At 40.1% G+C, this 22,996-nt stretch overlaps 1 protein-coding gene across 1 annotated transcript; it reads left to right on the top strand.

The window, feature by feature from the left end:
• Nucleotides 1–1,668: 1,668 nt before the first annotated feature.
• On the top strand, nucleotides 1,669–3,556 carry LOC129928771 (uncharacterized). Its single transcript, XM_056044587.1, has 2 exons — nucleotides 1,669–1,824; nucleotides 1,922–3,556. Exon 2 carries the CDS (start codon nucleotides 2,870–2,872, stop codon nucleotides 3,554–3,556), a length of 687 nt encoding a protein of 228 aa, XP_055900562.1. The 5' UTR covers nucleotides 1,669–1,824; nucleotides 1,922–2,869.
• The last annotated feature ends 19,440 nt before the right edge of the window (nucleotides 3,557–22,996 follow it).

The following is a 22,996-nucleotide window of genomic DNA, read 5'->3' as shown; positions in this document are numbered from 1 at the left end:
AAGATAAAAAAGTTATTTCTATTCTAAACTCATATGGGGGCTCTATACCGTTTACAGACCTGCACATAAACTGAAATTAAAAAATAACAACTAATCCAAAGCTAATGCCAAAGACAAAAATAAGCAGAACTAATCAGGGACAAAAATAGGAAAGAACATCCACAGCTCTAAGGCTAGTTAACTATTTTAAAAACTACTTTTCCTCTACGAGTAAAACACAAATAACAGAAAAAGACTAAAACTAGCAGAAAGTTATAAATAGCGGAAACTACAAAATACTCAGCACTGAACTATATAAACTAAAAAGACACTAAATTACAAACATCATAGCCATGGCCTATATAAATTACAAATTAAAATAAAAATAAAATTAGATCTTGGAGCGCCAGCTCACATTTGTATTGGGAAGAAGTTCTGTTGATCTCATCAGGATGTACGTGTCAGACGAGGAGCAGATGTGTTGCTTCAGATCATCTTCTTCTGTGCGCTCGAGTAAAACTGAAGCTGAAGAAGACTTGGACATGTGGGCCCAGCCAGCGCCAACACTACAATACCATTGCGCCGAATGACTGCACAAAACAAAAAGAGTTCAAGGTCACCTTATCAAACAAGTTCCAGCTCACAGAAGAGCTTCTAGAAGAGGAGACAGTAGAACTGACATGGCAGAAAGTGAAAGAAACAGTGAACTCCACATGCCAAGAAGTACTGGGTCCCAAGTCTTACACCCATAAGGAGTGGATTTCAGCCGAAGCTCTTCAGAAGATCAAGGAAAGAAGAGAGAAGAAAGCAGACGTGAACAACAGTAAAACAAGAGCAGCAAAAGGAAAAGCACAACAAGATTATGCTGAAATAAATAGGAATGTCAAGCGTAGCATCAGAACAGACAGGCGGAACTTCATTGAAGCACTGGCAAAAGAATCAGCCCTTCAGAACAGTACCAAAGGACTGTACTCAGTCATCAAAAAGTTATCTGGAAAATTTGCCAAGTCAGAGAGACCAGTAAAGGACAAAAATGGTGACGTGATAACAGATGAAGAATGACAAAAGAAAAGATGAATTTAGCATTTCCTGGAGCTTCTTAACAAACTAACTCCTGCAAACCCACCAGAGATACCGCCAGCTGCAATAGACCTACCTATCAAGTGCAGTGCACCCACCAAGAAAGAGATTCGCAGCACAATCAAGCAATTGAAGAATGGCAAATCTGCAGGACCTGACAGCATTCCAGTTTTTGTAAAGCTCCCAGTAGCTAAAAAAACAAAGTAGCATTTATTAATGTTTCACAAACATTTTTTAATATTACAATTTACAGAGTGGAAGGAGGGCTACCTCATCAAACTCCCAAAGAAAGGCGATCTTAGTTCCTGCTCCAACTATCGAGGAGTAACACTACTGTCCATTTCAGGAAAAGTGTTTAACCGCATTCTGCTTAACCGAATGACAGATGCTGTAGATCCACATCTCCGTGATCAACAAGCAGACTTTCGAAAGGAGAGATCATGCACAGATCAGATAGCGACACTACGCATAATTTTGGAACAGCTCATAGAATGGAACTCCCTCTCTACGTCAGCTTTATAGACTATGAGAAGGCATTTGATAGACAGACCCTCTGTAGACTTTTGAGACACTATGGAGTGCCTGAAAAAATTACAAATATCATCAATGTCGGTGCGTAGATTATGGCATTCTAGCACCAATGTGTATTAAGTGCACTATTTTTGAACGCACTTTCTTTTTGTTGCCTTGCTTGTAAGTTAATGGAGTGTTTTTGTTCTGCTGGTGTAACGTTTGTTGAGATTTTTCTGTGTTCCCCTGTTTAGGGTGAGTATCTAAGGCATAACTGCGTTTCGCAGTTGTTTCGATGCCATAGTGATAGTCTACTAGACCTTTCTAGTTTGTCTTTACTTTGTCTTTACAGGGAGTTAGCTTGGGATTGGAAGTCTACGCTGGTGACTAAAGACAGCAGTGTCAGAGTGTGTTGTGTTTTCGAACATTAATGTGTACGTTGTGGGACAGCAAGGGGTAGAATTATTATTTAATTAATAAATTCACAGTCTTAAAATGTTCAATGTCATTACTCCATTAGTTTGTCATCATACTTATATTTATATCATTAAATATTTACATTGTTACCAGTGAGTCATTTATTTATTGTAAGCACGAAGGTGCCTGGTTAAATGTCAGGGGCCCGGGCAAACGAGCTAAGGCCTTAACATAACCCTGACAGTTGGGGGCTCGAGTCCGGCTGTGACTACCAGTCACAGAACTATAATTTCAATCATTATATAAGTTTTAGTTACTTGATTATGTAGCAGCAGTGTCTACAATCTAATAATTGTTTACATAGTATTGCATCACAATCTACTGTACTAATATTGAATTGTGTACCATTGGCAACGATGTATATCGAAAGTAGCAGATAAATACAATAAATACATCCTTTGTGATATAAGTGATATAACACTATAACTATACTGTACTATATACTATATAACTATTGTATTGCAAGATTGAAACACATTTGTATTTTCTTGTTTTCTATATTGTGCTTCACCTTCGAACGAGTGTCTTCTCGCTCCCGGCAACAAGCGAACGTGAGTGTAAAGTGGCTGTTGGTAACTACTGAAGTCTGAGGCTACTAGTATTGTGTTGGATGGTCCTGTGGCAACTATATTTCGACGCTGTGGCCTGAGTGAGGCACTTTCCTCCGACGTGGGATACTGCACAGATAGGTTTCTTTCTTTGCCATTTAACCGCAGGCTCTAGGCTTTAGTTGATCTCTTGTACAATTAGTAGAATTTTTTTGGTTCCCATATTGTATATAATTTAAATATAATACAGCCAAGTAGTGTACATTGTATTTACCATGGAAACTAGGTTGACAATTACTGCCCAGTTTATAAGTGATGGTCGTTCTCTGGGGTACGAAGGTGAAAGGTTAGAGAGGTATGTGGCTGAGCAGAAAGAAGATTATGAAAAAGCCAAGAAAGAGGATTTTGAACGAGAAAAGGCTAGATTTGAGAGAGAGGAAAGATTGAAGGCAGAGGAGAAGGCCAGATTTGAACGTGAGGAGAAGGCCAAGCGTGAGGAACACGAGAGGTGGAAAGAAAGAGATGCCAGGGAGGAACTCAAGAGGAAAGAGGAGATGGAACTAGAAAGAATGAAGGAAAAGTCAGCAACAGCGGCTGGGACGGCAACACAGGCAGAGGTGCGGCCTAGAAATGTTTTAGATAAACTTGACAAGAGCTTCCAGGGAATGAAGGAAGACGATGACCTGATGGCATATTTAACACACTTTGAGGCCGTCGCAACAAGATGCAAGATCGATAGAAAGGAATGGTCATTGCTCCTGTCCTATAAACTAACTACCTTTCTAAGAAACTGTATGCTGCGTGACAGTCTGTTTTTGAATGAAAATTATGAGGAAGTGAGGACCGTATTACTCCGACATGCGGATATAAACGCGGAAACCTGCCGCAAGAGGTTCCACCGGGTAAAACCACGACAGAATGATTTTAGGGGTTTTGTCACTGTGACAGGTGGGGAAATGTGACGTGTGTTTGGCACGTTTTATGTCTAGGGGATGATTATTTTTAAAGCTATCACACCCCCACTTATCAGCATATGAATCGGGAGCAGACACGCAACGAGACAAAGCAATGAAAGATAGATACAAAAGTTAAAAATGAAGAATATTTATTTACATAAATATACATATAAGAATAAAAAGGGGGAGGGTTTGCATCTATCTCTAATTAGTAAGGTATTTTGATCATCACTCTAGCACTTAATAAGAGAGCATGTCACTTTGTCCTCTGACTTAGCTGGTTGTCCTGTTGATGTCGCAGCTGGCTGTGTCCTGGCTTGAGGTTCTGCAGCTGGAGGTGGCGCTCTAGCGGATAGAGGGACGCCGGTGATATAGTTCTTGTGGAGTCTCAATCCCCAAAATCTAATATCTGTAGTGGGCACAGTAGGGCGGGTGGCCGGCTACCGTGGGCACAAGGTTACTGCGGGCAGAGCTGATCTGCCGTGGGCAGCGTAGTTGACAGGATATGTCCAGTGAGTTGCAGAGGGTTGGCGTAGCTATGACGTCTCGCACAGACCTGAGTCCATAGGGACGTCGCACCTAATAGCTTGACAGGTGGGCTGTCGAATAGGCGGGCAATGCCGATAGCGCCAAATGGTGGAGTTGAGTAGATCTCAGTAGGCAAGTGCAGTGCTGAATAGCACTAAGCACAGATGCAGGTAAATAGATCGTTGATCCAATGAATAAATAGGCAGGTAAGTAGGCAATAGGCGATTCTTGGTAGCAACTAGGCAAGTGCAGCGCTGATTAGCACTAAGCACCTAGATAGGCCAGTAGGCAAATAGGCAGACACCTGAGGGAGGCTGCGGATAAATAAAGACAAGTTAGGACATGTCTCTTATGCATCTTATCGATGCCCTCGACTGAGGTGCATTCGTCAGATTGGTAAAATTGCTTTAGAGCACAAAGGGGAAATGATGACAAATGGGATTTGGAATAATAGATGGCGGATAGTAGCAATATAAAATGTACATAAAAGGGAAAGTAATAATATAAAAATGTACATAGAAGGGGAAATAATAATCTCAAATAAACAACACAGGTGGATAGAGAAAGAAAAAAGGGGGGGGGGTTGAATTGGGCGGTGGTCAGCGACCCAGATGATTGTTTACATATGACCGTGGGTCGAGAACAATGGAGCGCGCTTGAATGGTGTGTCCGTTCAAGCGGCGCAACTCTCATTAGAGTAAAATGAGTAAAGGGGAGATAATTCAATATCTTCTCTAAACGCAGTATCAGTGCGCTAGTAAAATTATCACGGTTGTCAGCCGAGATAAAGAAAATAAAATAAGATGTACAAGTATATACATGGTTGCATCAATGATCAATTGAGCAACATAGCATTAATAGATTAATGCAATACTAAAATACATACATAGCACATGTTTATGTTTTCTACTTACGCCAGTGAGAAATACACAATGCACTAATTAAATATAAATGAACTAAGCAAAATCCACATGATAAAATCCAATGGAAATATACAAAAGTAATTAAGATGGAACTTGTGATTAAGTTCGGCTTACCACCAGGTATTCCTCTAGGAGAAAGAATAAGTGATATAGTCCAGACTCGATAGCTCAGCTCGAATGAGAAAGAGAGGGTGATTTGAGTTGGTTTACTATATATATATGCCTGAAAAGTGTGGGCGGACACCGGAAATGTCCTAGGCTTAGCATTATCTTACACGTGGGTGAAGTAGACTTGAGCCGCACCTTGGAGTATCACGCGGTGCGTTGACCCGTGTAATCTCTTAGATCAAAGAGAGACGTGGGGGGGGGGAAAGAGTGACCTACCTTCCACCCAAGAAGGGGGGGGGGAGTCAATTGCGGCGTCAGACATCCTGCCGATGAGATCAAAGAGTCTGAGCGTATCTTTGCCCCGGTCAAGGGAAGATAAATGAAAGGACTGGCCTAATTTTCTCCAAGGTGGTGGACTAAGTCTAGCCTGGTAGAGAGGAAAAGGTGTGGCGGGTGAATAATTCAGGGGTAGGATGGAGAAATAATTAAAATAAAATAAATAAATAATGAAAAATAATAATTAATGCTGTGATAAATTTGAGTGACTCTGACAGCGAGTTTTTGACTTGTCACATACGCCGCCGCCAAGATGGATCTATCGCAGAAAGATCCATAAAGTGCGAGCAGACTGATGTCACTCTAACTTTAAGATCAGTTGTTATCACAGCATTAGAAAAAAAAATCTGGAAAAATAAAGGGATAGCCATGCCAGGAGGAGAGTCTGTCCAAGTCCAAGTCTGTCCGTGGTCTACTTTCCGTCCCGGATTATGTCGTCACCTGGGTGAAACATTTGGGGTTGGTTGGGTGAGTAGATTGGGCGATTGGGTGAGTAATAATTCCTTCCTGGGGCGGATTGGGGAGTGTGATTGGGGCTTAGGCGGGGTGCCCAAGGCACGTGTGCTCGTTGGGGCTTACCTCCGAAGCCGCTGTAAGGCGCTTCTTCACGAGAGTAAGTGGTCAGCTTACCTCGGTTTCGTCTGACACGATCAATGTCAGGGAAGAGTGGCCTGATAAAGAATGTGGAGTTCTGCCGAAGAACGTCCCCACGAGTGCGATAATCTGGCTTACATCGTGGCTTCCTAGCACGGTTAATGCCAGGGGAAGGTTGATATTGAATGGTGGCTGAGGAGCCAGGGTGAGAAGAGTCTTCACGAGCGCGAGGGTTCGGCTTACCTCGTGACTTTCTGACACTATCAATGCCAGGGGGAGGTTGATTCGGAATGGTGGCTGAGGAGCCAGGGTGAGAAGAGATTTCACGAGCGCGAGGGTTCGGCTTACCTCGTGACTTCCTGACACTATCAATGCCAGGGAGAGGTTGAGTCGGAATGGTGGCTGATGAGCCATGGAGGGGAGTGAGTCCACGAGAGCAAGGGTTAAACTTACCGCGTGGCATCCTGACACTGCCAATGTCAAGAGAAGAATGCGTGATTTTGGCTGAGTAGCCTGGGTCAAGTAGACCCTCACGAGTGCGGGTATACGACTTAACTCGTGACTTCCTAGCAGAGTCAATGCCAGGGCGGAGTGGTTTGAGCTTCGCTGATGAGTCGGGACCGGGCGGGTGAGTGTGGCGACCAGGGCTTCCAACCGGCTGGTTGCTGCCACGTTTCTGCTTCGTCGATCTACCGACGGGCAGAGAGAAGTAAGGTTTATTGACTACTCCAAGAGGGACATATTTGGAGCCTAGGATGAAGTCGTACACTGGCGTGTCCATGACGGCGGCGTCAATGGTGCCATGTACGTACCTGCACTCCACGTGTACCCTAGCAATAGGAAGAACCTTTGGAGGAATCTCACGGTCAAGGGACTGAATCGTCACAGTTCTATCTGTGAGGTCAGCTGGATCAACCAGTGCTTTGCAGATAACTGAGCTTACCGCACAGCCTGTGTCAAATAGGGACCGGACGTACCGCCCGTTAACCAGAATGGTCTCTATCCCGGGGGAAGATGAGACAGGGTGAGGAAGTGCCGGTAGGACTTCCGTTTTCGTAGGGCCAAGGGCAGTGTGTTCAGGGGCCACAGTCAGTGTTGATATGACGTATGGGTCGCCCGCTGTTCTATCAGTGCGTGTTTGCTGATTAGACACAGAGGGTTTGGGGACCGCGGTCTTTACTGAAATGCGCTGTGAGGCCTGCTGCTTTTGGCGGCTAGGTTTGTGGCTACGCATGCTGTCATTGCAGTCACGGTAGGCACGGTTAGTTTTGCTGCCACGCGTGCTGTTGTTGCAGTCACGGTGGGCTTGGTTGTTCTGGTTATGACGAGGCTTACGTGCTGGGTAGTTGCAGTTTTTGTGCAAGGCTGGTTGTTGGATTGGTGCCTTTCTAGGTTGGGGTTTGCTTGAGGGCATGGGCTGGATTGGTGCATCGCAGTTTGCGGGACTATTGGACTGAGCAGGAGGGTTGGGCTGGATAGACAATTTGGAATTGTCGAGAGGAGGAATATCAGGTATGAAAGTTTCATCCTTAGCAGCAACTTCTGAGTCCGTTTGGGCAGTGTACTCAATTTGGACATGAGTTGTGGTTTCGCTCTTTTCTGTTTCCTGGTCTAGTCTTGTCGGTGTGGTGTTCAGCTCCAAACTCTGCGGCCTATAGCTCTGTCTGATTTCTGGTGTTTCCTGTTCATGGGCTTTGTCCAATTCTTCCATTTCTTGCTTGGATTTTCTTTCATTGTCAATCAACCAGCGTACGATGTCTTCCACCTCGGGGTCTTTAAATCCAAGGAGTATCATAATCTCCTCAACTTCAGAATCTAATTCTGTTGAGTCCATGATAATAGAGGACGGATTAGAAAAAGTATGAAATGGAATAGAGGAAAGGGCCACTGGAGAGCAATTGCTCATGAGTTACAGGAAAAAGTGCAGAAGGAATGCGGTGTCTGCCTAAGTTAATCACAAAGTTCCTGCAAAAAATGTTACACATGAAATGCAATAATAGTAATAAATAAAATATGACAGAAGTGACACTCTTGATAATGCGAAGTGATGATACTTATAAATATTTTAAGAAAAAATATTGATATGGAATTTAGTTATTGTTGCCTGCTCGTGCCTGCTGTACTAATGGGTTAAATCCCGGACGGGCTCGCCAAATGTGACAGGTGGGGAAATGTGACGTGTGTTTGGCACGTTTTATGTCTAGGGGATGATTATTTTTAAAGCTATCACACCCCCACTTATCAGCATATGAATCGGGAGCAGACACGCAACGAGACAAAGCAATGAAAGATAGATACAAAAGTTAAAAATGAAGAATATTTATTTACATAAATATACATATAAGAATAAAAAGGGGGAGGGTTTGCATCTATCTCTAATTAGTAAGGTATTTTGATCATCACTCTAGCACTTAATAAGAGAGCATGTCACTTTGTCCTCTGACTTAGCTGGTTGTCCTGTTGATGTCGCAGCTGGCTGTGTCCTGGCTTGAGGTTCTGCAGCTGGAGGTGGCGCTCTAGCGGATAGAGGGACGCCGGTGATATAGTTCTTGTGGAGTCTCAATCCCCAAAATCTAATATCTGTAGTGGGCACAGTAGGGCGGGTGGCCGGCTACCGTGGGCACAAGGTTACTGCGGGCAGAGCTGATCTGCCGTGGGCAGCGTAGTTGACAGGATATGTCCAGTGAGTTGCAGAGGGTTGGCGTAGCTATGACGTCTCGCACAGACCTGAGTCCATAGGGACGTCGCACCTAATAGCTTGACAGGTGGGCTGTCGAATAGGCGGGCAATGCCGATAGCGCCAAATGGTGGAGTTGAGTAGATCTCAGTAGGCAAGTGCAGTGCTGAATAGCACTAAGCACAGATGCAGGTAAATAGATCGTTGATCCAATGAATAAATAGGCAGGTAAGTAGGCAATAGGCGATTCTTGGTAGCAACTAGGCAAGTGCAGCGCTGATTAGCACTAAGCACCTAGATAGGCCAGTAGGCAAATAGGCAGACACCTGAGGGAGGCTGCGGATAAATAAAGACAAGTTAGGACATGTCTCTTATGCATCTTATCGATGCCCTCGACTGAGGTGCATTCGTCAGATTGGTAAAATTGCTTTAGAGCACAAAGGGGAAATGATGACAAATGGGATTTGGAATAATAGATGGCGGATAGTAGCAATATAAAATGTACATAAAAGGGAAAGTAATAATATAAAAATGTACATAGAAGGGGAAATAATAATCTCAAATAAACAACACAGGTGGATAGAGAAAGAAAAAGGGGGGGGGGGTTGAATTGGGCGGTGGTCAGCGACCCAGATGATTGTTTACATATGACCGTGGGTCGAGAACAATGGAGCGCGCTTGAATGGTGTGTCCGTTCAAGCGGCGCAACTCTCATTAGAGTAAAATGAGTAAAGGGGAGATAATTCAATATCTTCTCTAAACGCAGTATCAGTGCGCTAGTAAAATTATCACGGTTGTCAGCCGAGATAAAGAAAATAAAATAAGATGTACAAGTATATACATGGTTGCATCAATGATCAATTGAGCAACATAGCATTAATAGATTAATGCAATACTAAAATACATACATAGCACATGTTTATGTTTTCTACTTACGCCAGTGAGAAATACACAATGCACTAATTAAATATAAATGAACTAAGCAAAATCCACATGATAAAATCCAATGGAAATATACAAAAGTAATTAAGATGGAACTTGTGATTAAGTTCGGCTTACCACCAGGTATTCCTCTAGGAGAAAGAATAAGTGATATAGTCCAGACTCGATAGCTCAGCTCGAATGAGAAAGAGAGGGTGATTTGAGTTGGTTTACTATATATATATGCCTGAAAAGTGTGGGCGGACACCGGAAATGTCCTAGGCTTAGCATTATCTTACACGTGGGTGAAGTAGACTTGAGCCGCACCTTGGAGTATCACGCGGTGCGTTGACCCGTGTAATCTCTTAGATCAAAGAGAGACGTGGGGGGGGGAAAGAGTGACCTACCTTCCACCCAAGAAGGGGGGGGGGAGTCAATTGCGGCGTCAGACATCCTGCCGATGAGATCAAAGAGTCTGAGCGTATCTTTGCCCCGGTCAAGGGAAGATAAATGAAAGGACTGGCCTAATTTTCTCCAAGGTGGTGGACTAAGTCTAGCCTGGTAGAGAGGAAAAGGTGTGGCGGGTGAATAATTCAGGGGTAGGATGGAGAAATAATTAAAATAAAATAAATAAATAATGAAAAATAATAATTAATGCTGTGATAAATTTGAGTGACTCTGACAGCGAGTTTTTGACTTGTCACAGTCACAGAGCTGCGAAATGCGTTGGACAATTGGTTGAAAATGGCTGAAGTAGGCAAGACTGTGGAAGAAGTGAAAGAGTTGCTGGTGAAAGATAGAATACTTGAGAATGTGTCCGGTGATGTGTACAAGCAACTTATAATAAGTAAGAAAGGCACCGTTGATGATATGATTGATGTTATTGAAGGTTTTAAGGTTGCTAGTGCGGGCGTGTCGCTTGCTAAGGAAGACAAAGTGTATGTTGCGGCAGCGTGTAGTGAGCCTGTGATGAATCGGAGTCCTGGGGGCAAAAGGATGGAGATCGCTTGCTTCAGTTGTGGGGATAGGGTTCCAAACACTTACCCGATTAATTCAACTGATAGGGAAGACGATTGTAATACTGTGGTCAGAGCACATGAGCAGAGGCCAAGTGATAGATGACTAGAGGGCCGTCGCGAGTCCAAGAGTCGTCGTGACTATAAGCTGACTCCGGATCGTTACACAGTGACAGTTAGAAATTTACCATATAATAATAACTGGCAGAAGTTAAAGGATAGGTTTAGAGATGTTGGTTTGGTGGGATTTGTGGAGGTTTTGATGGCGAATGGGAAATCAATGGGTGTAGGTCATGTTAGGCTCAGGAACCTAGCAGACGTTGCGAGAGCAGTTAAATATTTGGACAAGTCCAAATTTGGAGGTAGGAATATTGTGGTTGTCCCTCATCTTATAAGCACGCGGGGATAACGTGATGATAACTAGGGTACTCTGGTAAATCCATATTGGGTTGTTTAAATATCGAGACCTATGGATGAATGGTGTTGGTATATTTAGATGTTGATGTAATCAATATTCTAGACGAAATTTTTTTTCCATTCCACTTATATCTTTATATATACTTAAAGTAAGTTGAGTATATACTTTGTTATTTAAAGTATCGGAACCATATCTGTTAGTTATGGGAGTAAAAGTTTATTGGTAGATACGTGGATTTAGTTTTTCCTTTTAAGGCATTCTTACGTCGTTTAAAATCCACGAGAGTAGACTGGAGCTGTGAGTGTGCGAAGGCATTGAAGAGAGTGCAGGCCTGTCTGTGTAAGTATCCTATTCTTCGATTGCCTGATTTTTCTCTACCGTTTTATCTCCAGACTGATGCCTCAGACAAAGGGATCTCTGGCATTCTTAGCCAGTGTGTGAATGGTATGTTGCATCCTATAAAATTTGTGAGCCGTAAGTTGTTGCCTCGGGAGCAGAAGTATTCTATCATTGAACGGGAAGGATTGGCCATTGTATATGCAATAAAAAAATTGGACAGGTATCTGGCCGGAAAAAAATTTCATCTCCAGACTGACCACAAGGCTTTATCTTACCTTGGAAGCACTAACTTTACCAATGCACGTATTACAAGATGGGCGCTGATGTTGCAGGATTATTCCTTTGATGTTGTTCATGTCAAAGGGGAGGACAATCTGCTTGCTGATCTGTGTTCAAGATTGCTATAGACTTTCAAATACGCAGCTACATGAGCTACATACTTATGTATTGTTTTTATACATGTCTTATGCATTTTATGGTTCCAATGTATACATTGTTGTTTGAAAATGTTTGCACTTTATGTTACATGATATTATGTTGCATTTAGTATTATTGACATTAATTTGCTGATTATGCATTTTAAATTTGATTGTTTGGTAGATTGTGATTTTGTGAATGGTTCATAGTGTAATGTGGATACTTTGGTAAAAAGTGTTATTGGTAATTTTTCTTCTAAGTTGTTATGTTTGGAAGAGTGATGTTAATGCGGATGAATTTTCCTAGATGGATGTGCTTACCTTGTAGCTGCAATGATATCTTCTTACTTTTCTTTCAGTTTGAGGTACGGAAACTGGTCCATACTTTGTAAGAACCAGTTTGGGGGGAGAGGGGGAATGTCGGTGCGTAGATTATGGCATTCTAGCACCAATGTGTATTAAGTGCACTATTTTTGAACGCACTTTCTTTTTGTTGCCTTGCTTGTAAGTTAATGGAGTGTTTTTGTTCTGCTGGTGTAACGTTTGTTGAGATTTTTCTGTGTTCCCCTGTTTAGGGTGAGTATCTAAGGCATAACTGCGTTTCGCAGTTGTTTCGATGCCATAGTGATAGTCTACTAGACCTTTCTAGTTTGTCTTTACTTTGTCTTTACAGGGAGTTAGCTTGGGATTGGAAGTCTACGCTGGTGACTAAAGACAGCAGTGTCAGAGTGTGTTGTGTTTTCGAACATTAATGTGTACGTTGTGGGACAGCAAGGGGTAGAATTATTATTTAATTAATAAATTCACAGTCTTAAAATGTTCAATGTCATTACTCCATTAGTTTGTCATCATACTTATATTTATATCATTAAATATTTACATTGTTACCAGTGAGTCATTTATTTATTGTAAGCACGAAGGTGCCTGGTTAAATGTCAGGGGCCCGGGCAAACGAGCTAAGGCCTTAACATAACCCTGACAATCAAGAAGTCATATGAGGGGATGAATTGCAGGATAGTGCATGACAGACAACTGACAGACCCATTTGTCCAAACAGGAGTTAGAAAGGCTGTTTACTCTCTTCCTTCTTGTTTCTACTAGCCATAGATTGGGTCATGAAGACAGCAACAGACCAGAAGCGGAGCGGTATACAATGGACACTGTGGAAACAGCTAGACGACCTCAACTTTGCAAATGACTTGGCTCTCATTTCTCACACACAACAGCAGATGCAGGAAAAGATAAGCTTTGTTACTGACAATTCAGCTAGAATGGGTCTTACCATAAACAGAGGGAAGAGCAAGGTGTTAAAGATAAAGGCATCCAACAATACACCCATTACACTTCAAGGTGGGGCGCTGGAAGAGGTGGAAAGCTTCACATATCTCGGCAGTATCCTAGACCAACATGGAGGAACAGATGAAGATGTCAGAACCCGCATTGGTAAACTCGAGCAGCTTCCCATCAGCTGAAGAACAGCTGGGGATCTAGGGAAATAAACACCACCACCAAGATCAGGCTCTTTAATGTGAGCTTGCGCTCCCAGAGCTAGTTTTATATGTATTTTTGTTGTATAGGTTAGATCTATTTTTATATATTTTATTTTTATAGGTTAGTGTCAGATTTTATAGTTGTACTTCCGCACATTTATATAGGTTAGTGCGGGATAGTATAAAAGTGATGTACTACATGCTGTCTTAAAACAGTTGAGTATACATTTGACCAGTGGTCAGTACCATATCTGTCTGTGTGACAGCTGAAGATCTTTGTTGTCTGTCGTCTAATTATATTTTTATTCCTGTACCTGGGACGGCCTGTAAGTTTGTAACTATTTTTTTTTTACCAGATCTATGTCACACTATGTGTATGGTAGTTATTTTATTTTCTACTTGGACTATTTGTCATAATAGTTGGCAACATGCTGTATTGAAGATGGCGGCGTCCATCAGTCCTAATAGAATTTAATATAGTTTTGCATTTATGTTTTGCAGGCTATTATTGCTGCTTTTAGCTGCTACAATTACACTGCTTTTAGCTGCTGCAATTACTCTGCTGAAATAGCTGCTGCTTATAACTGCTGTTGTAGACTAATTCTAGGGAATCTAGTGTTATTTTGTTTCTGCTATTGATAGTTTTGTTATTGTTTCTGTAGATCTATTCTAGATCTAATTCTAGGGAAGCTAGTGTTATTTTGTTTCTGTAGTGTTGCCTTATTAGTGGTTTAGTCACACAGTTATAGTCTGTTTCTGTTCTTAGTGAATACTAATAGTAAGGTACTAAGGTCAAGGTGTCCTTGTTTTGGTTGTAGTTATGGGTTGGTTGTAGTATAAGGATATTGTAGATCTAGACTAGTTTATTGTAGTTTGTTTGTCGATCTAGGTCTAGGGTAGTAGGTGTAGTGATTTAGTTAGATAGTTGGTTTGGTTAGTTTGTTAGTGTTTGTAGTGGTGTAGATTTAGAGGGTTTTAGTTAGTTGATGGGTTCAGTAGTAGTGATTAGTCAAGTTAGTGTATATATTATATTTTATTATTGATTTATTTTTGTATGTAAATAAAGTTTCTTTTTGTTTTATTTATCGTAAACTAAAGTTTGTTATCTTGTTTTCATTTAGTTAAGTTAGTATAGTTAGTTGTCTGGTTACTTAGGTGACTCTAGCCCCTTGGTCACCATACCGAGGTGCACAGATTGAGCCCACCCAGTAGCGCACATCTGCCTACTGTTGGTAAATTTTAATGTTGAGCAGAAGAGAATAGGTCCTCCCACTCGCGCCTGCCTGACCTGCTCACTATTGTTAAGCCGATACTACTTTATGGAGCAGAACCTGGAGAACCACCACCACCATGAAAGAAATCCAGGTATTCATCAATATCTGCCTGAGGAGGATACTTATGATCCGTTGGCCAGAAAGATCTCGAATGAGGAACTGTGGCAAAGAACAAAGAAGCAGCTCATTGAAGTAGATATCCTTCAGAGACGCTGGAGATGGATAGGTCACACCCTTCGCAAGCCTGCATCCAACATAACAAGGCAAGCCCTACCTGGAACACCCAAGGAAAGAGGAAGAGGAGACGGCCCATGAATCCCTGGCGCCGCGATTTGGAAGCAGATGCTGAGCAGATTGGCAAGAAGTAGGGACAGTTGGAAAGACTCGCCCAGAACCGAGATACCTGGAGGAAGCTGGTTGGTAGCCTATGCCCCATAAGGGACCACAGGTAGAGATGAGATAACAACTACAATAATCAACATGTTTAGACCTCGTTTTGCGGCGATATGTTTTTAAGCGGCCCCCGAAAGGGGAAATGACGCTATTAGTTTTGTGTGGAATGCCTGTCCGTCCGTCCCGTTTAAATCTCGTAAACTAGAAAAGATAGTGAAAATCCGACATCATAATATTTTAGACCATTTAAAGTTCTGATGCAACGGCTACTATTTTGTTTTCTGAAAGCGAAAAATCTAATTTTTTAAATCACTTATGCAAGCAGTTTTTTCATAAAAATACACCACTTTTACAACTATTCACTATAAATAGTAACAAACATTTGAGGCTCTTTATTAGGGGAGATTGCTATATACTTTATTATTAAGACATTTATGCAAACGGTTGTAGATTTTTTGTAAAAAAAATATTATTTTTACATTTTGTATTGTTAAGTTATGTAAGTTCTATTATACTATGTACTATATTTACAACAAAAAATATTTACTATTTTTTTTTCAAGAGAAAAAAATCTATATAGTATGCATATAAGTTGGACATAATTTAAAACAACAATCAATAAATAGTTTTTCATATTATCTCGTGAACGATATGCATGGTGCTATTAAGGGGGTGCGGGGGGTGCGGTCCGCACCGGGTGACACCCGATAGGGCGAGTTGAAAAAATGCACTTTTCCAACAGAAAAAAGTACCAACTTAAAAATGTGATAGAAGCAAGATCATAAAGCATAAGAATTGTTGAATAAACGTATTCTAATGGGGAAAAATCAATAGCAAGATTTTCTTGTTTGATAAACAGTGGGCATGTCCACCATGAGAAACTCGCTAGAAGACTGAAGAACATTTATCAGGCATTTTATCAGAAATTTGGAAGGTAGAGATTGGAAAACAGAGGAACATCTTGCACTTATAGATTGCTTACTATCGCATGGTTTCTAGCAAATCAATATTTGGTATATAGTGGCGAATTGATGAAGACTTTTCATTAAATAATGGAATTTTTTTCTAGGGATTGTGGAAATGTTATCCAAATATGACCCAGTGCTGAAATAATAACTTATTCGATTGCAAGGCAGCGAAGCAAAAAAAAAAAGTTACTTTCCAAGCGTGTACCAAAACTCAGAGAGTTTATGTTTTATCTTGTATTATACCACACCTAACATGGATCTCTGAAGTTGTAAGATATATTAACAGTAGCAATAGTAATGTTGAAATGACAGAAATGTTGTAGGATATTCCTCTTTAAGTGGACCAAAAGCTGATGGTATCAGTTCTGATAATTTAAAACGCCTGGAACGAGATTGATATAATGAACTCTGGGACATGCAGCTACAATGTCAAGGATTCCTAAAGGTATTAATGGCAATATTAATGAAGAAAAGAAACTTGAAAGAATGTGTACACCTTTAACTTCAGTTATGTGGTCAAAATTCTAAATCAGAAAATACTTCTTACATACATTTTCTCGGTTTTCTAGAAAAAAAAATTATTTCTTTACCGCTTTTACCAATCGATGGGATATTTTAATTAATGATAGAGTGTCCTAGGAACAACTGGATGGAGTGCTCATCGTGTTGCTGTTAGACTCATAAAAGATTTGATGAAAGTGTGACGGCGAAAATCTTTGTCATTGCTCTGAAAATACAAACAGTAGAGGAGCAGCGCAAAGATAACTGCCAGCTGTCTGTGAATACATGCATACCTTACATTGTTTGACTTTCTTGTTGGCAGATGTACTGGGGAAAAAGTCAACAAAACACAAGAGTACCTTCAAATTAAAATGTTAATTATTGACAAAGTGGTGGCTAAGCTCGAGCACTTCATTTACTCTACGAAATATGAGAAAAGTTAGCTCAAAATGTTATTGAGATAACTTATGTCAAATCAAACTAGCGTGTGATTGCAACAGAAAAATAAGTTTTAACACTATGAAAATATCAGGAAAGTAAATCTTAAGATGCCGGATTCACTATTCAAATAGAGAACAAGAGGTGAATACTGAGTGCATCAATATCTCTTATACTGGGCCAGACGACAAGATATGTGAACAGAAATACCTAAACTAGAATGCAGCCAAGTTTTGAAGGACGTCAACGAATCACTACCAGCCTTAGATTTAAGCCTTTAACTGTTTCTGGACAAATGCATGTCTACGTTGTATGCCCACGTGGCGTCATGTGAAAAGAAGCTTTTCAAAACTAAAGTTAATTAAAACTATTAATAACTTTTGAAAAACGAATTTCAAATCAAGCCAAAAGTCTGTTCATTGAAAACGATGTCGAAAAATAGATTGAGTTTTCAAAATTGAAATCCTAAAAAGGAAATTTAAGTTTTTATCTTCTAAAGTTATTGTAAACTTTTAAATGTTAAGATAAAAAAATATTTATTTTCAAGTGTTTGTATTGATCAATATACTTTTCATGGAGTTGCGTTTTTTTTTTCATTAGTCGTCCTCAGGAAACTTCCACTATAATGTTCAAAAGTTTCCATAAAGAGCTGTTTAAAGTTTAATTATGAAAGCATGTTCAGTTGATGTTTAATTTGTTTCTAATTTCAAAATCTTTGATGTTAATATATGTATGCCTAATAATTAACGATAAAATGTCAGTCAAACAAAAATTTAATTAGAATAGATACTCATTTAACGCTGTGTAACAGCAATCAACGAACTGTGTAACAGCAATCAACGAACTGTGTAACAGCAATCAACGAACTGTGTAACAGCAATCAACGAACTGTGTAACAGCAATCAACGAACTGTGTAACAGCAATCAACGAACTGTGTAACAGCAATCAACGAACTGTATTCTTGCGCAAACAACGATCGTTCTTTATTGGCAAGAATAAGTGAAACGCTGGGAGGGGGGGGGGTGACACCCTGATCTTACCGCAGTAATAAATTATTTTTGTTTAAAAGTATGATGTTGGAGGCCTAATCATCCAAATACAAATCAATGAAATCATTTCTTTATGATGTGTATTTATTTACATTTGTATTTCACATTCACATTCCACACATGTGACAATTGTCTGTATTTAAACTTGATAAGAAACAGGCTGTTTCGAGAAATAAATATATTAATGCAATTGGAAGAAGAAGGTTTAACACAGACAAACGGGAACATGACTGCAAACGCTTGATCCAGATTTGTGTCATTAAAGAGAAATGTTTCACTGTTCAACTATCTCAGTCTCCTAAACATATTTAACTTTCGACTTTCACTGGATTTCTGGCAAGTGCAAATGGGATGTGAAGTAGATTTGGAAAGTAGGAGGAAATTTTGTCTACATACATGCACAAATGTTCTTTCACAGAAATTATCATTTTATCTGTTTCTCAGTCATTTCCCTCATACAGTGCAGATACGGTTGGAGCATTGTCAATATTATTTTCGTTACAAATGACATACTGGTTTTTTTTCTCCTGCTTAAACTAATGGGGCAGGCAGAGGAAACACTGGTGCATATATTACAAGAGTGTACAAGAGCTGAAGGGAGACAACTGAAGGGACAGTGAACTCCATGGGAGCTTTGAGGCACTATGTTCAACAGTTTCTTACCAGAGCACTACTGGAAGTCCATGCTTTCCTCCCCTGCTACCATTTGGAGTTCATCCAAGGTTCATGTTGTCCAATGCGTTATGGATTTCTAAACAAAGTTTACGTATTAAAATTCAAATTTATGGATGCTTTATTCAACTTTTTCTAAAACGTACATTGTTTAGTTCATATATTATGAATAAATCACTTATTTTGTTTCCGTACAAATTCAAATGATATATGTCACTATTGCTGGACAGCTAGGGCACCACACAAGATCTGTTAACCTTTTTTTCTCCATTCTTCTCTGTCATTTGTCTTTGATAGAATTTCATTCCGATAATATTGAAACCTGCCTTTTTACCTACCTACCTACCTGGGTGGGTCACTTCGGGGGCCGATTTTCAGTTTGTGTTTCCACACAAACTGTCTTTGTAACCTTGTTTTTTATAATTATCACAATGAACCCTAAGTAAAATTATATGAGAATTTGACACTTTTAAATTCCTACTGTCAAAAAATGTTAACATTTTTTTTTAAAGTGCCATTTTGGATTTGTGGGCCCCTGTTTGATCATGGGCCTGGGTTCATTGAACCCCTTCGCTCAATGGTTGCCACGCCACTGGATCTATCTTATATATCTTTACACGTTTTAATGCCAAATTACTCAGGGAGTAGGCCTATAGGCTATTAGCTATTTACTAGCAGAACACACCGGCTACGCCCATTGATTATTATGGCGTTTTTTTATTTTATTTGAATAAACCGGCCATGTCTTAACGATCAACCTAACATACTTTCTTAGCCCGTGAAGTAGTGTAGCCTAACTGTTACAATGAAATTTCAAGGCCGGCTCTCTCTTTCTCTCTCTCTCTTTTTCGCTCTCCGGAACCCCCATTTGTTTTTGTACTTGCTAATCGTAATATCTCCCACACAAACATTTGACTTGATTTGGAAAGATCCGCTTCATAATGTGCCTCTGGCACACACACGCTCTCATATTTTGGGCCCGTTAATTTTAGTAGCACTTTTACTTATCCCCCCCCCCCCCCCCCCCGCCAAACAATAAAAAGTTAGTCCTTCGTACACATTCCCGTTCCCATTTGTACATTTCTCTTGGTACTTTGTTCTCTAAATCAAAAGAAAATATCAATTTGGTTTTATTACTTGTAATAGTTCATTTTCTTTTCAATGCTATTAGGATTAGTTTTTAAAAAGTCTTACAAAGTAGGGCCCCTACCTTTACTTGCTCTGTCTCTCTCTGTCTCTCTCAAAAGACATAGATTTATCTCAATATTGCTTATAGGATTGATTGTTTTAAAACATTTAGACTAAAAGAACGTGGAAATAAGCAGAATTTCTTATCTATCTTATCTATCTTATCTATCTATCTATCTATCTATCTATCTATCTATCTATCTATCTATCTATCTATCTATCTATCTATCTATCTATCTATCTATCTATCTATCTATAATATTGCTTTAAAAATATCTATCTATCTTATCTATCTAATCTATCTAATCTATCTATCTATCTATCTATCTATCTATCTATCTATCTATCTATCTATCTATCTATCTATCTATCTATCTATCTATCTATCTATCTATCTATCTATCTCTCTACTATCGTCTATCGACCTATTTGACGGCGCTATTTTGTTCGGTGACGTATATATATATATATATATAATATATATATATATATATATTATATATATATATATATATATAATATATATATATATATATATATATATATATGTGTGTGTGTGTGTGTGTGTGTGTAATGTGTGTGTGTATGTGTGTAGTTTTTGACTCCCATCTTGATATGCATTCCTTGCCATCCTGCATTAGATTTGAGCTCCCTCATTGATGCCTACCCTGCATTAAGTTTATCCTCGATCACTAGCGGATCCAGAACTTTGGAGTGGGGGGGGGGGGGCGATTTTTTTCCAAACCCTAACCCTAACGCCCAGTAAACCCTAACCCTATGCATAAATGTGCGTACAGCGCGCGCGCGCGCACACACACATATATATATATCATTTCTCAACCTTCGGCGAAAAACAAAACAACTGGGGCAGAGCTATAAGGCCCCGACGACAAAAGTGTTTTCTTGTTTTTTTCACTGTAGAAACGTATTCTCCTGACAAGTACACCTCATTATTCATCAATGGACTTCGGGGCGAAGCCCCGACGCCAAAAGCGTTTTCTTGCATTCTTCACTGCAGAAACGCATTCTCCTGACATCTACAGCTCATTATTCATCAATGGACTTCGGGGCGAAGCCCCGACGTCAAAAGCGTTTTCTTTCATTCTTCACTGCAGAAACGCATTCTCCTGACATCTACAACTCATTATTCATGAATGTTCGGGTCGAAGCCATGACGCCAAAAGCGTTTTTTTTTGCATTCTTCACTGTAGAAACGTATTCTCCTGACAAGTACACCTCATTATTCATCAATGGAATTCGGGGCGAAGCCCCGACGCAAAAAAGGTTTTCTTGCATTCTTCACTGCAGAAACGCATTCTCCTGACATCTACAGCTCATTTTCATCAATGGACTTCGGGGCGAGGCCCCGACGCCAAAAGCGTTTTCTTTTATTCTTCACTGCAGAAACGCATTCTCCTGACATCTACAACTCATTATTCATGAATGGAGTTCGGGTCGAAGCCATGACGCCAAAAGCGTTTTTTTTAGCCTTCTTCACTGCAGAAACGCTTTCTCCTGACATCTACAGCTCATTATTCATCAATGGATTTCGGGGCGAAGCCCCGATGCAAAAAAAGGTTTTCTTGCATTCTTCACTGCAGAAACGCATTCTCCTGACACCTACAGCTCATTTTCATCAAAGGACTTCGGGGCGAAGCCCCTACGCCAAAAGCGTTTTCTTGCATTCTTCACTGCAGAAACGCATTCTCCTGACATCTACAGCTCATTATTCATCAATGGATTTCGGGGCGAAGCCCCGACGCAAAAAAGGTTTTCTTGCATTCTTCACTGCAGAAACGCATTCTCCTGACACCTACATTTCATTTTCATCAAAGGACTTCGGGGCGAAGCCCCTACGCCAAAAGCGTTTTCTTGCATTCTTCACTGCAGAAACGTATTCTCCTGACCTAAAGCTTATTATTCATACTATTAAAAAAGGACCTTTCGAATAATGTTGTACTTGAAAAATATTCTAATATAAATTTATAGGCCCATAATACATTGCAAATAAAACTGATTTGTTTCTTGAAAAGATAGGATACCCCACATATTTAGCTTTTTGCTTTGAGGATCGCCGCCGAAAAAAAAAATTATTCGATAAATAGTATTTAAGAAGATAAATGTGTAAATTGTGAGTTATAGTCCCAAATTTATTTAACTAGAAAAAATATCAGATTCAGTAAAGGTTGGGAAAAGGCGACTATGACAACATTATTTGAATTTAGAACTCATCTCAATCATGACTTTTATACTGAAAAATTTCGTTTGAATTATAACTTTTCCAATGGAAAGTCTTTCTTAAAATAATTATGATAAATTCATGTGAAATTAAATAAATAAACTCTGGCTGGAAATGGGAGGGGCGGTAGAGTGAAAATGATTAATCTTCGCTTCTTTAATAATTTCTGCTAAATATTGCATTTGGCATTAAAGAATAGGGGTGGGGCGACTCGATATCAGAATTTAATTTATAGTGTATATAAATTATATTAGTGACAGATTTTTTTTAAATTTTGTAATTTCTTAACTATAATACAAAAAGAAAAAGTATTGATTTTTCCGATGGGGGTAATGTGATTGCATGTATCGCCCCTCCAAACTGGTATAACCCTTTTTCATTTAAATTTACTAAGGATACAATTTGAGATTAGAGTATGGTACGACATAATATACAATGGGTCACATATCAATACGTAGTTTATATTATATAGATATTCAACTAATTTTGTTCACAAACTATGATTCTACACAAAAATAGGACCGCCCCCCCCCCAGCACTCAGAGGGCTAGAGTGGGGAGGGCAGTACATGCAATCGCCCCCCCCTCACCCCACCGAATCGGCTAAGATACCAGAAAGGGAGCGAAATAATATAAAATGTATATGTTAATTCAACTAATTTTGTTAACAAACTATGATTTCTCCATAAAAACGGACCGCCCCCCCCACTCAAAGGTTTAGGTGGGAAGGGCAGTAGAGGTATTCGCCCCCCCCCCCCCCCACCAATCGGCAAACAGGGAACGACATAAAGATCGGTTAAAATATCAATAACAAGTTTTAATAATATAGATATTTAATTGATTTTGTTAGCAAGCTGTGATTTCTACAATTAAATCGGACCGCCCCCCCCCCACTCGAAAGTGTAGGGGGGGGGGGGGCGGGATTGATACCATCGCCCCCTCCCGACCCCACCAAATC

Source organism: Biomphalaria glabrata, chromosome 10 (assembly GCF_947242115.1).
Source record: "Biomphalaria glabrata chromosome 10, xgBioGlab47.1, whole genome shotgun sequence".
NCBI classification, from domain to species: domain Eukaryota; kingdom Metazoa; phylum Mollusca; class Gastropoda; family Planorbidae; genus Biomphalaria; species Biomphalaria glabrata.
The sequence above is the reverse complement of the archived record's forward strand: the minus strand, read 5'-3'. Positions and strand labels throughout refer to the sequence as shown.

Excerpts from the sequence above, each read along its gene's own strand:
- LOC129928771 (XM_056044587.1), top strand. The coding sequence starts at position 2,870 with ATGGAAACTAGGTTGACAATTACTGCCCAGTTTATAAGTGATGGTCGT.